The sequence below is a fragment of the Xenopus tropicalis genome, chromosome 4 (assembly GCF_000004195.4).
Source record: "Xenopus tropicalis strain Nigerian chromosome 4, UCB_Xtro_10.0, whole genome shotgun sequence".
In the NCBI taxonomy this organism is placed as follows: domain Eukaryota; kingdom Metazoa; phylum Chordata; class Amphibia; order Anura; family Pipidae; genus Xenopus; species Xenopus tropicalis.
This window is the reverse complement of record NC_030680.2, coordinates 21,314,849-21,329,573: the sequence shown is the minus strand read 5'-3', so window position 1 is coordinate 21,329,573 and position 14,725 is coordinate 21,314,849. Positions and strand designations below refer to the sequence as shown.

The 14,725-nt window shown below is 41.4% G+C and overlaps 1 protein-coding gene across 1 annotated transcript; it reads right to left on the bottom strand.

Annotated features, from left to right (window-relative positions):
* Positions 1 to 229: 229 nt before the first annotated feature.
* LOC116410536 (cell wall protein DAN4-like) lies at positions 230 to 1,894 on the bottom strand. The gene is made up of 4 exons (XM_031901384.1): positions 1,720 to 1,894; positions 1,246 to 1,510; positions 993 to 1,079; positions 230 to 764 (listed from the first exon to the last, which is right to left on the bottom strand). Exons 1-4 carry the CDS (start codon positions 1,793 to 1,795, stop codon positions 563 to 565), a joined length of 630 nt encoding a protein of 209 aa, XP_031757244.1. The 5' UTR covers positions 1,796 to 1,894; the 3' UTR covers positions 230 to 562.
* Positions 1,895 to 14,725: the final 12,831 nt, after the last annotated feature.

The window sequence follows — 14,725 nt, the reverse complement described above, 5'->3', positions numbered from 1 at the left end:
ACCAAGGGCCAGGGATTCAGGACATATATATGTGCCAGACATGGAACTGGGCATTAGGGGTCTTAACACCTATTTTCTCAGCAGACAGGAGAAGATATTATTGAACACATCTCAGCACCCACTAAAAAAAAACATTTAAATGACGAGCAAAAGTTTTATTTTTGTATTTCATTTTTTTTATTTACATTTTAATAGATACAGCTCTAGCACCACTATGATGCTATGAAGATCTACATATGTATCTATACGTACACGTATGCCCCTAACCCACCCCCGCACCAAAGGGAGCCGCATTGGGTAAGAAGATTTGACAACGATTTAAATCTCCCCCAATTCTGTGCAGCTCCCTTCTTTCTTATGATGCGGTCCTACACATTTGCCACCTTTTGTGGCCTGTACAATGTAGGTACCATGCCCATACGCTGTCAGTTCACTGGAGCAGGCTTCTCTACATCACCAGATGAACCGATGTGGGCATGGTACCCCGTTATTCCACTCCTGGTTCTGGAGACAACGATTCATATTGTTTTTCATTGTCTTCACTTGGCTTCTCTTTAAGAGATCACTTCTCATTGCCATCCTCATTAGTTTCCTCTTCTTCACTAGTTTCCTCTTCACTAGTTTCCTCTTCTTCACTAGTTTCCTCTTCACTAGTTTCCTCTTCTTCACTAGTTTCTTCTTTACTAGTTTCCTCTACTTCACTAGTTTCCTCCTCTTCAATTTCCTCCTCATTAATTTCCTCCTCAACTTCAAGAGTTGTTGCACTACAAAATAACAGCATCATTTTATTAGCTAATCTGCTTTTCTGGTGAATGATTGGTTTATAACAAAAATAAAAGCATTATTAATGTATTATTAATAGCCTTTCACTAAATAATGGTTTATAGAATCAATGCAGAATGTATGCATTCCATGATAGATAAGATAGAAGTGAATAGAAAGTCATGGATTTAGGAAACTAAAGGGAAAGAAGACATTTCAGGCTTACATACCTCTGAGACTCTGTTGCTGGGGTGCTCACTTGTGGGTTTTCTACATCCACAGATTCACGTTTAAACTTCAATTTGCAATACAGATAACTGTAGGAATAAAACAAGATTACAGTTCATGAAGACTTTCTTAATAGCGAGCTATTATTAATTATTATTATTATTGCATCTATGCACTTTCGATAATTTCTAACACAGAAACATTTGGGAATAATTCTAAACAAGCAATCTACAGGTAATTGTGTGCTTGACTTACCTTACAAGTCCTAAAATGACTATGGCTGGCACAAGCGCTGGTAGGACAATGAGCAGCGCTACAGGTACCGCGCTCATGGTGTTATCACTGCTGTCTGTAGCTGGCGGCTTTGTGCTGGTTCTTACAGTAGTTCTACTAGTTGGAGTGGTGGTAGTGGTTCTAGTAGTTGTAGTTATTTTAGTAGTCTTAATAGTTGGAGTTGTTCTAGTAGTTGTAGTAGTTGAAGCGGTTGTAGTTTTCTTGGACCAAAATGCCCGTGATTGAGCTGTAAAAAAAAAAGATGAGTAAGAAAAGAGCGCCAATGGCCTAAAATGACTGATATAACAAGTAAGAAAGATTGGGCAGTAACTTTAATGCCCATGCAAGAGTAGGGCCCACAAACCATTCAACACTAAAGTTGCAAATCTATATGAGATTTTTCTTAGACAATTCCCCATTTCTTTCCCTTTAAAACATGATATTTCAAAGACTTACAAGAAGTTTTCTTTTCATCTAAAATGTCAACTTTGATCTTGGAAGAGGGTTCATACAGTTCCTCATTCACCGACATCCAGAATTCATATATTCCACTGTCCGTGTCTTCTGTGGGATTGATAATCAGAGTACAGTTCCCACTTGGCACCAGAGAGACAAAGAGCTGGTATTTCTCACTGTTCTCATGGATGGTCTTAACACTGCTGCTGTAAAGGTGGATTAAAGGGGTGTACTTCCCCCCACCTACAGGAACCTTCCCCCATTCTAATGTAAGTTCGGCTGGATTAAGTGCACTGTCGGAGTAGAACATGCAGGGAAGTAGACTCCGAGTACCAGCCTTAAGTGCGATTTTGTGCCTGAATAACGTGATGCGTTTCACAGCTGAAAGAAATAAAAGAAAAAGCAATGTAAGAAGCCAGAGCTACAGTCTGTAGGGTTATACTGTAATTAGACATGGAGAGCTAAGAAACAAGGGGAAATCATTTATACTGGCACATTGGTGCAAAATAATAGAATCCTATAATTACCTGATGTGGTCTCACAACAAGGGAGTAGCCCAATCAGCATCAGCATCACGAATACAAAAGGACCAATCACTGAAGGTCTCTTATGTTTCTTCTGCTGCACAAAGATACAAAGTAGAATTAGTGGCAGAACCTTGAAAGGGGTCGTTCATCTTTAAATTAACCTTTAGTATGATGTAGAGGTGCTATTTTGAGACAATTTGCAGTTGGCCTTCATTTTGTATTATTTGACATTTTTGAATTATTTAGCTTTTTTGTTCAGCAGCTCTCCAGTTTGGAATTTCAAAAGCTATCTTGTTGCTAGGGCCCAATTTAATCTAGCAACCAGGCAGTGGTTTAAAAGAGAGTAGGGAATATGAATAGATGAAGGCCTAAATAAAATGATAAGTAATTAAAAAGTCACAATAAAATTGTAGCCTCGCAGAGCAGGACGATTTTTACTGTTGGGGTCAGTGACCCCCATTTGAAAGATGGAAAGAGACAGAAGAGAAAGGCAAAGTTGCTAAGAATAGGCCATTCTATAATATACTAAAAGTTTACCTGAAGGTGAACCACCCCTTTAAAATCAGTAGCTCTAATATTATATGATCATTGGTACAAAGGAAGTATCATGGTCCCGGTACGTACACATCTACTTATGTGATATACAGGTATAGGATTCATTATCCGGGACCTGTTATCCAGAAAGCTTCAAATTACGGGAAGGCCACCACCCACAGAATCTAACAATTCAAAATGTCGAAATTTATTTGCTTTTTCTCTGTAATAATAAGTGTCTGTACTTGATCCCAACTAAGATATAATTACCCCTTATTGGGGCAGAACAGCCCTATTGGGTTTATTTAATGGTTAAATGATTCCCTTTTCTCTGTAATAATAAAACAGTACCTGTACTTGATCCCAACTAAGATATAATTACCCCTTATTGGGGGCAGAACAGCCCTATTGGGTTTATTTAATGGTTAAATGATTCCCTTTTCTCTGTAATAATAAAACAGTACCTGTACTTGATCCCAACTAAGATATAATTACCCCTTATTGGGGGCAGAACAGCCCTATTGGGTTTATTTAATGGTTAAATTTAAAGTATGGCAATCCAAATTACCGGATATCCCCATGTCCCAAGCATTCTGGATAATAGGTCCCATACCTGCATATATATATGGGCCAATATATTAAAATCTGCTGCTTTCATAACAGCATATCATGTATTAGTTACATGCATTCATTCCAATAAACTTTGTATATAAATATCTAAATTATATAAATTATATAAATATCTGTAATTTCAAAATTTGTTTTGTATACTTACAGTTCTTTTCTTCGCAAAAGATTTCATATTTTTAGAAATAGTACGGTTATTTATAAATATTAGTATATATATAATAAATAGATAGAATAAGATGTAACAAGATGTTAGCTGTAACATTTCTAAAAGCGAAATGAGCTGGGAAAGTGAAACTCCCCCTATCACAGCTGCTGTGTTGATGATGTCACAATGCCAGTTACTATAGCAACCACTTTGTTCCCTCAGCAGGAAACAAGCCGTGATAATGTTTGTTGGATCACAGCTGCTGTATCGATGATGTCATAATGGCCTATCAGTTACCATAGCAACAAGCTAGGGAGGGAAGTTTGAAACAGAAAAGTTCAATAACAAGAAACAAACACAGAATTAATTTCAATTACAATTTTCAAATTCAATTTGTAATCATTATGCTTAATTTATATAGCACCAATATGATACACAGCACATTACTGAGATATCTCTGATATCATAGAATTTATATCTATAAAATAAACAACTTTATAAATAATTATGCTTATATAGTGCCAGCACGTTACACAGTACTTCACAGCGATTAAAGTACCTGCCCTTGCACATATCATTAGCTTTCTAACTTAGGGGCATATTTAACAAGGGGTAAAGCTGAGAGCATGCTCTTTAATAAATATGCCCCTAATAAATCCTAGAAAAATCCTAAACAACTTAATAGAGAGATGTGATCTGATCTGAGTGCACTTTGTCTGTACGTTTTGATGTCTACACCCAGGTCCAGAATACCATAACAAACAAGCTGAATTTATAGTTCAAGAAGGTGCTTAGTAAATAATTGATTTTTGGTTGGTTGCTACAGGTTTCTAGACATGGTGCAAATTTTTATTGTAGTACGAGGTTGGGGTTGTTTTCTCTGGAAAAAAGGACCTTGCGAGGGGACATGATTACTCTGTACAAGTACATTAGAGGGGATTATAGGCAGTTGGGGGATGTTCTTTTTTCCCATAAAAGCGATCAGCGCACCAGAGACCCCCCCCCTTTAGATTAGAGGAACGGAGCTTCCATTTGAAGCAGCGTAGGGGGTTCCTCACGGTGAGGGCAGTGAGGTTGGGGAATGCCCTTCCTAGTGATGTGGTAATGGCAGATTCTGTTAATGCCTATAAGAGGGGCCTGGATGAGTTCTTGAACAATCAGAATATCCAAGGCTATTGTGATACTAAAATCTACAGTTAGTACTAGTGGTTGTATTTATAGTTTATGTATGTGAGTGTATAGATTGGTAGGTGTGGGTTAGGTGTGCTGGGTTTACTTGGATGGGTTGAACTTGATGGACACTGGTCTTTTTTCAACCCTACAGTGGTGTGAAAAACTATTTGCCCCCTTCCTTATTCTTTTGCATGTTTGTCACACAAAATGTTTCTGATCATCAAACACATTTAACTATTAGTCAAAGATGACACAAGTAAACACAAAATGCAGTTTTTAAATGAGGGTTTTTATTATTTAGGGAGAAAAAAAATCCAAACCTACATGGCCCTGTGTGAAAAAGTAATTGCCCCCTGAACCTAATAACTGGTTGGGCCACCCTTAGCAGCAATAACTGCAATCAAGCGTTTGCGATAACTTGCAACGAGTCTATTACAGCGCTCTGGAGGAATTTTGGCCCCCTCATCTTTGCAGAATTGTTGTAATTCAGCTTTATTTGAGGGTTTTCTAGCATGAACCACCTTTTTAAGGTCATGCCACAACATCTCAATAGGATTCAGGTCAGGACTTTGACTAGGCCACTCCAAAGTCTTCATTTTGTTTTTCTTCAGCCATTCAGAGGTGGATTTGCTGGTGTGTTTTGGGTCATTGTCCTGCTGCAGCACCCAAGATCGCTTCAGCTTGAGTTGACGAACAGATGGCCGGACATTCTCCTTCAGGATTTTTTGGTAGACAGTAGAATTCATGGTTCCATCTATCACAGCAAGCCTTCCAGGTCCTGAAGCAGCAAAACAACCCCAGACCATCACACTACCACCACCATATTTTACTGTTGATATGATGTTCTTTTTCTGAAATGCTGTGTTACTTTTACACCAGATGTAACGGGACACGCACCTTCCAAAAAGTTCAACTTTTGTCTCGTCGGTCCACAAGATATTTTCCCAAAGATCTTGGCAATCATTGAGATGTTTTTTAGCAAAATTGAGACGAGCCATCATTTTCTTTTTGCTTAAAAGTGTTTTGCGCCTTGGAAATCTGCCATGCAGGCCGTTTTTGCCCAGTCTTTTTCTTATGGTGGAGTCGTGAACACTGACCTTAATTGAGGCAAGTGAGGCCTGCAGTTCTTTAGATGTTGTCCTGGGGTCTTTTGTGGCCCCTCGGATGAGTTGTCTCTGCGCTCTTGGGGTAATTTTGGTCGGCCGGCCACTCCTGGGAAGGTTCACCACTGTTCCATGTTTTTGCCATTTGTGGATAATGGCTCTCACTGTGGTTCACTGGAGTCCCAAAGCTTTAGAAATGGCTTTATAACCTTTACCAGACTGATCGATCTCAATTACTTTTGTTCTCATTTGTTCCTGAATTTCTTTGGATCTTGGCATGATGTCTAGCTTTTGAGGTGCTTTTGGTCTACTTCTCTGTGTCAGGTAGCTCCTATTTAAGTGATTTCTTGATTGAAACAGGTGTGGCAGTAATCAGGCCTGGGGGTGACTACAGAAATTGATATTGAAATTGAAAATTGAAATTGATAAACCACAGTTACGTTATTTTTTAACAAGGGGGCAATCACTTTTTCACACAGGGCCATGTAGATTTTGAGTTTTTTTTCTCCCTTAATAACGTAAACCTTCATTTAAAAACTGCATTTTGTGTTCAATTATGTTATCTTTGACTAATAGTTAACGGTTTTTGATGAGCAGAAACATTTAAGTGTGACAAACATGCAAAAGAATAAGAAATCAGGAAGGGGGCAAATAGTTTTTCACACCACTGTAATGTAACTATGTAACTAGGTATCAGACCCTTTATCCGGAAACCCATTATCCATAAAGTTCAGAAATACGGAAAGAACATCTCCTATAGACTCCATTTTAATAAAATAATTCACATTTTTTCTTGTAATAATAAAACAGTACCTTGTACTTGATCCCAACTAAGATATAATTACCCCTTATTGGGGGCAGAACAGCCCTATTGGGTTTATTTAATGGTTAAATGATTCCCTTTTCTCTGTAATAATAAAACAGTACCTGTACTTGATCCCAACTAAGATATAATTACCCCTTATTGGGGCAGAACAGCCCTATTGGGTTTATTTAATGGTTAAATGATTCCCTTTTCTCTGTAATAATAAAACAGTACCTGTACTTGATCCCAACTAAGATATAATTACCCCTTATTGGGGGCAGAACAGCCCTATTAGGTTTATTTAATGGTTAAATGATTCCCTTTTCTCTGTAATAATAAAACAGTACCTGTACTTGATCCCAACTAAGATATAATTACCCCTTATTGGGGGCAAAATAATCCTATTGGGTTTAATTACTGTTTAAATAATGTTTTAAGCAGACTTAAGGTAGGAGATCTGAATTACAGAAAGACCCCTTATCCGGAAAACCCCAGGTCCCAAGCATTCTGGTTAATGGGGTCCCATACCTGTACCACCATGTTGTTAGTACAAATAAAAAGTAGTAGACAAAGGATGGGTGGATAAGGAACGGTATTTGCCCCAGGCCTGCTGAATTAGGGATCACTGGCAGAATAATATCAAGAAAGCCTTGGTTTTAAATCCCTGTTACCGTATATACTTGAGTATAAGCCGAGTTTTTCAGCACCCAAAATGTGCTGAAAAATTAACCCTCGGCTTATACTCGAGTACTCCAGCTGTACCCTCTGCTACCTGATTCCTGCTGCCGCTACCGCTGCTCCCGCCAACCCCAGACCACTGATTTACTGGGCAACAGCGATGTGGTGACTGCTTGACTTCCGGTTTAAACCGGAAGCCAATTTGCAGCATTCTTTAGAGTCTTCGCAGTCCTTGTTCTAAGTGATTTACAGGCTTTTATTGCGATGGCGTGGGGAGAGGGATGGGGACGGAGTGTTTACACTTTCCGTCTAGGACTGCCTGCCCGTCGGAACAGATCGCTGGCTTATCCTGCATGGGGAGAGGGAGGGGGAGGAGGGTTGAGCTGCCTGGAAGCTTGCTACGAGAGCTAAATGAGATCTGCTACCTGAGCTCAATAAAGTAATGGTAAAGTAAAATTTTCTAAAATTAACATATATTGCTGAACTTTTTCTGTGATACATTTACTGATAAAGGTATTTAGAAAAGATATTTCAAATGTTAAAAAATGTTGTTACTGTTCCTTTAACTGAACCCGGTGCTAATAGAATCTTTTTGTGACAAGTGCGCTCCTGAATTGTGGTGGTTTTGTGTATAAATATAAATTAATTGTGTGTAAATAGAAATGAACTGGGTGTAAATTACTTACTATGAATTTAGACCCAAAGTGATCATTGATTTCTCAGATTCTTCTTGGGCCCTTTTTTAATGAGACAGTTAGTCTCTTTTTAAATTGATGGAATAAAGGTTATATTTTAACGCTAAAAACATCAAATTAATTTATTTTGTTTGGTATTCTTGATTATGGTGGTAAACACCAGGGGGCTGATTTACTTACCCACGAACGGGTCGAATGGAGTCCGATTGCGTTTTTTTCGTAATGATCGGTACTTTGCGATTTTTTCGTATGTTTTGCGATTTTTTCGGATTCTTTACGAATTTTTCGTTACCAATACGATTTTTGCGTAAAAACGCGCAACTTTTCGCGTAAGTTTTAACGCTACGAAAAATGCGCAACTTTTTACGCAACTTTCGTAATGGATACGAAAAACTCGCGTTTTTACGCAAAAATCGTATTGGTAACGAAAAATTCGTACAGAATCCGAAAAAATCGCAAAACATACGAAAAAGTCGCAAAATGTTCGTTTTCAAGTCGGAACTTTTCCAATTCGGGTCGGATTCGTGGGTTAGTAAATCAGCCCCCAGGTGTTTGGCAAAACCAAGGACTGTGCTAGTTTCTTGAACTCCCATTATGTATAGTAAATTTCAAACTGGCCTGCTATTTATTTCTTTGTGCGGAGAGCAGAGAGTGGGGAGAGCTCTTTGAAGCAGGCAGGCAAGCTATCTAGTTCACAATATCATGAAGAGGGAGGGAGGGGGAGCTCCTTGAAGGAAACAGCAAGCTGAATCCTGTTCAGTAAAATTAATAATTCCTAATTTTATTGGAATTTATTTTGATTAGTGAAACTTAGCAGTAGCTGCTGCATTTCTCACCCTAGGCTTATACTCGAGTCAATACATTTTTCCAGTTTTCTTAGGTAAAATTAGGTACCTCAGCTTATATTTGGATCGGCTTATACTCGAGTATATACGGTATATTATAATTCTCTAGTTCAGGGTAACTTGCTGCCACAATGCTTAGACTGGCCTACCAGCCTGCCAGAGGATCTCCTGCTGGGTCCCTAGTGGATCCCATTCTAGACAAAACCTTATTTTCACCGTAGGCCCAAATAAAACCCTACACCACTTGGTGCTGCCTATATCCAATTTCTGTTAGAGTGGAGTCAGCTTGTCAGTTTCCCATGGGGCCCTAGGAGAGCTGGTCCCATACTGGCTGGCACTGTATATATAAACAATAATGTTCATGGAACAAATTACTATTAATGAAATGCAACTGTCATAATCTCATTGACAAGTGAAGACCATGCCACAAGCAGGGGATATGTGAGAAACCAGAAACTTATTATTATTTGGGAATTTTATGAAAGTAACTTGATGCCATTCGCTTTGAATCAGTTGTGAATTGAATGGAGTGGGGTGTGTTTGTGTGCAGTTCTGGGCCACTTCTAGTGCAGTTTTGCCTCAACTAACACAACTGATATACTTTAACATTAAAACAACTAAACCCGCGCCACTGTGCAAAAAGTTTTAAGTTTAAATTTCACTAATTGTGAACAAGAAGGAAAAAAAATTATTATAATAGAAACAAAAAAAATACAGCAGCAGAATGAGTGATGAATAATGATGGGTGCAAGAGTTGTTACCAAATAACAGGAGCAGCAGAATGAGTGATGGATAATGATGGGCGCAGGGAGTTGGAGCTAAATAACAGGAGCGGCAGAATGCGTTATGAATAATGATGGGTGCAGGGAGTTGGAGCTAAATAACAGAAGCAGTAGAATGAGTGATGGATAATGATGGGCGCAGGGAGTTGGAGCTAAATAACAGAAGCAGTAGAATGAGTGATGGATAATGATGGGTGCAAGGAGTTGGAGCTAAATAACAGGAGCAGCAGAATGAGTGATGGATAATGATGGGTGCAAGGAGTTGGAGCCAAATAACAGGATCAGCAGAATGAGTGATGGATAATGATGGGCGCAGGGAGTTGAAGCTAAATAACAGGAGCAGCAGAATGAGTGATGAATAATGATGGGTGCAGGGAGTTGGAGCCAAATAACAGGAGCAGCAGAATGAGTGATGGATAATGATGGGTGCAGGGAGTTGGAGCTAAATAACAGGAGCAGCAGAATAAGTGATGGATAATGATGGGTGCAAGGAGTTGGAGCCAAATAACAGGAGCAGCAGAATGAGTGATAGATAATGATTTGTGCAGGGAGTTGGAGCTAAATAACAGGAGCAGCAGAATGAGTGATGGATAATGATGGGTGCAGGGAGTTGGAGCTAAATAACAGGAGCAGCAGAATGAGTGATGGATAATGATGGGCGCAGGGAGTTGGAGCTAAATAACAGGAGCAGCAGAATAAGTGATGGATAATGATGGGCACAGGGAGTTGGAGCCAAATAACAGGAGCAGCAGAATGAGTGATGAATAATGATGGGTGCAGGGAGTTGGAGCTAAATAACAGGAGCAGCAGAATGAGTGATGGATAATGATGGGTGCAGGGAGTTGGAGCTAAATAACAGGAGCAGCAGAATGAGTGATGGATAATGATGGGTGCAGGGAGTTGGAGCTAAATAACAGGAGCAGCAGAACGAGTGATGGATAATGATGGGCGCAGGGAGTTGGAGCTAAATAACAGGAGCAGCAGAACGAGTGATGGATAATGATGGGCGCAGGGAGTTGGAGCCAAATAACAGGAGCAGCAGAACGAGTGATGGATAATGATGGGCGCAGGGAGTTGGAGCCAAATAACAGGAGCAGCAGAATGAGTGATAATGATGGGCGCAGGGAGTTGGAGCTAAATAACAGGAGCAGCAGAATGAGTGATAATGATGGGCGCAGGGAGTTGGAGCTAAATAACAGGAGCAGCAGAATGAGTGATGGATAATGATGGGTGCAGGGAGTTGGAGCTAAATAACAGGAGCAGCAGAATGAGTGATGGATAATGATGGGCGCAGGGAGTTTGAGCCAAATAACAGGAGCAGCAGAATGAGTGATGGATAATGATGGGTGCAGGGAGTTGGAGCTAAATAACAGGAGCAGCAGAATGAGTGATGGATAATGATGGGTGCAGGGAGTTGGAGCTAAATAACAGGAGCAGCAGAATGAGTGATGGATAATGATGGGCGCAGGGAGTTGGAGCTAAATAACAGGAGCAGCAGAATGAGTGATGGATAATGATGGGCGCAGGGAGTTGGAGCTAAATAACAGGAGCAGCAGAATGAGTGATAATGATGGGCGCAGGGAGTTGGAGCTAAATAACAGGAGCAGCAGAATGAGTGATGGATAATGATGGGCGCAGGGAGTTGGAGCCAAATAACAGGAGCAGCAGAATGAGTGATGGATAATGATGGGCGCAGGGAGTTGGAGCTAAATAACAGGAGCAGCAGAATGAGTGATGGATAATGATGGGCGCAGGGAGTTGGAGCTAAATAACAGGAGCAGCAGAATGAGTGATGGATAATGATGGGCGCAGGGAGTTGGAGCTAAATAACAGGAGCAGCAGAACGAGTGATGGATAATGATGGGCGCAGGGAGTTGAAGCTAAATAACAGGAGCAGCAGAATGAGTGATGGATAATGATGGGCGCAGGGAGTTGGAGCTAAATAACAGGAGCAGCAGAATGAGTGATGGATAATGATGGGCGCAGGGAGTTGGAGCTAAATAACAGGAGCAGCAGAACGAGTGATGGATAATGATGGGCGCAGGGAGTTGAAGCTAAATAACAGGAGCAGCAGAATGAGTGATGGATAATGATGGGCGCAGGGAGTTGAAGCTAAATAACAGGAGCAGCAGAATGAGTGATGGATAATGATGGGCGCAGGGAGTTGAAGCTAAATAACAGGAGCAGCAGAATGAGTGATGGATAATGATGGGCGCAGGGAGTTGGAGCTAAATAACAGGATCAGCAGAATGAGTGATGGATAATGATGGGCGCAGGGAGTTGGAGCTAAATAACAGGATCAGCAGAATGAGTGATGGATAATGATGGGTGCAGGGAGTTGGAGCTAAATAACAGGAGCAGCAGAATGAGTGATGGATAATGATGGGTGCAGGGAGTTGGAGCCAAATAACAGGAGCAGCAGAATGAGTGATGGATAATGATGGGCGCAGGGAGTTGGAGCTAAATAACAGGATCAGCAGAATGAGTGATGGATAATGATGGGTGTGTGACCCCAGTATATATGAGGTCACATTTACATGAATAAATATATGGATATCTATACATACAGTTAAAATAATACAAAAGAATGGAAGTTAACGTGCATCAGACCATAGGTCAGTAATGTATGTCTTGAGGATCTATTTTCACCCCCCCCCCCCCGTAGAAGTCGCAGATAAGTTCATCCCAGAATGTAGTTTAAATACAGAGAGCTGTTATCTTTCAGTTGACAAGAAGCAGCAAACCAATAACTGTGGCTCTGTGTCTCACTTCTTTTCCTTATCAGGTATGTAGCTTACTGCCTGTTCAGCAGCAAAATATGTTGGTACAATGTGCTTATATAAAGCGTAGGTTACTTTAGAGGCAGTTAGTGTTTGAATGCTCTTATATGTTATCTTAACATGGTAACTGAATCAAATGACAAAATGGCTGATGCAACATTTTTCATACTGGTTTAGGTATATGAATGCTTATGGATATTCTTAGATTTGGGGACTTTGGTTGTGGGATATGTTTTACAAACAGAGTTTCAGTCTGTTGCTCGTTAAACAGATTGGCATGCTGGAGCCATTTTGTCTGTTAAGACAGCATCAGCCTGACTGCTTTATTTTGATTCTGTACTAGGTTATAGATTTAAATTTACTACTGCTGCAAACTATATTGTGAATCAATTAGATATCAATAGATATCCTGTAGTCTGTTTTGTTACCATATTTCTTCTATTAGCAAGTAAATGACATTACTGTAAAGTGAAGGCCACCTATGTGTGTAAATACTGCCCCACTGCTATAGTGTGAAACGGTCATGTGACATACATGCTGATTTGCCCTGAATGTGAAGAAAAGGAGAATTTAGGCACAAGTAAAATGCTGTTCAGATGTTAGCATTTCTGAGGAAGCATGAGGTATAGTAGAACATAAGCCAGCTGATAAAGTATAACCTATGCATACCTCCCAACATTTGAAAAATGAAAAGAGGGACAAAAAGATTTGGTGCGCGCAGCGCGGCAAATGTTTTGACCACGCCCACTTTTGTGGCCACGCCCCAATTACCACACCCCATCCATTTTTCTTTTCAAAAAATACTCCTTTTATATAGTTGAATTGGCAAGATCAGACGCAAATGTGCTATACCCTCATACTGTACTACCTAAGGAGAACAATATAGCAACTCCTACATATAAAATATAAATATAGAGAGAAGGCAGTGAGTTATAAGTGAGTTATAACTATGTACCAGTTTGCCACCCATACACAGTGCCCCCAATTGCCCCCATAGAAAGTGCCCCATAGACATTTTAACCCCCATAGAAAGTGCCCCAATACACAGTGCCCCCCATACGCAGTGCCCCCAACTGCCCCCATAGACATTACCCCCCATTCACAGTGCCCCCAATTGAGACAGTCCCCCCCATACACAGTGCCCCCAATTGAGACAGTCCCCCCATACACAGTGCCCCCAATAGAGACAGTCCCCGCCATACACAGTGCCCCCAATAGAGACAGTCCCCTCCATACACAGTGCCCCAATAGAGACAGTCCCCCCATTCACAGTGCCCCCAATATGCAGTGCCCCCAACTGCCCCCATAGACAGTACCCCCCATTCACAGTGCCCCCAATTGAGACAGTCCCGCCCATACACAGTGCCCCCAATTGAGACAGTCCCCCCCATACACAGTGCCCCCAATAGAGACAGTCCCCGCCATACACAGTGCCCCCAATAGAGACAGTCCCCGCCATACACAGTGCCCCCAATAGAGACAGTCCCCCCATACACAGTGCCCCCAATAGAGACAGTCCCCGCCATACACAGTGCCCCCAATAGAGACAGTCCCCTCCATACACAGTGCCCCAATAGAGACAGTCCCCCCATTCACAGTGCCCCCAATATGCAGTGCCCCCAACTGCCCCCATAGACAGTACCCCCCATTCACAGTGCCCCCAATTGAGACAGTCCCGCCCATACACAGTGCCCCCAATTGAGACAGTCCCCCCCATACACAGTGCCCCCAATAGAGACAGTCCCCGCCATACACAGTGCCCCCAATAGAGACAGTCCCCCCCATTCACAGTGCCCCCAATAGAGACAGTCCCCGCCATACACAGTGCCCCCAATAGAGACAGTCCCCCCCATACACAGTGCCCCCAATTGAGACAGTCCCCCCATACACAGTGCCCCCAATAGAGACAGTCCCCGCCATACACAGTGCCCCCAATAGAGACAGTCCCCTCCATACACAGTGCCCCAATAGAGACAGCCCCCCCATTCACAGTGCTCCCTTCTTCTTATTCAGTGGCTCCTCTGTGTATGCGGCTCCTTGTGTGGCGGTGACAGGCCCTTTTATAAGGTTGCGCCCCTGGGTACGTGTGACGTCATTACGCACGGGCGCAACCTTATAAAAGGGCCTGTCACCTCTGTGTATGCAGAAAGCGGGACAGTTGGGGGGTATGCATATGAGTTGTATAGGACAAGAAGTTATGTAATAAACAGTATATTGTAAATTGTCTATGTAAAGAGCAGTTGACAAGAAGCAGCAAACCTATAACTTTGGCTCTGTGTCTCCACTTATTTTCTTTATCAGAATAACTG

Excerpts from the sequence above, each read along its gene's own strand:
- LOC116410536 (XM_031901384.1), bottom strand. The coding sequence starts at position 1,795 with ATGTCGGTGAATGAGGAACTGTATGAACCCTCTTCCAAGATCAAAGTT. Across the intron at positions 1,511-1,719 it reads AGATGAAAAGAAAACTTCTT|CTCAATCACGGGCATTTTGG; the intron begins GTAAGTCTTTGA and ends TTTTTTTTACAG. Across the intron at positions 765-992 it reads CCAGCAACAGAGTCTCAGAG|TGCAACAACTCTTGAAGTTG; the intron begins GTATGTAAGCCT and ends GTTATTTTGTAG.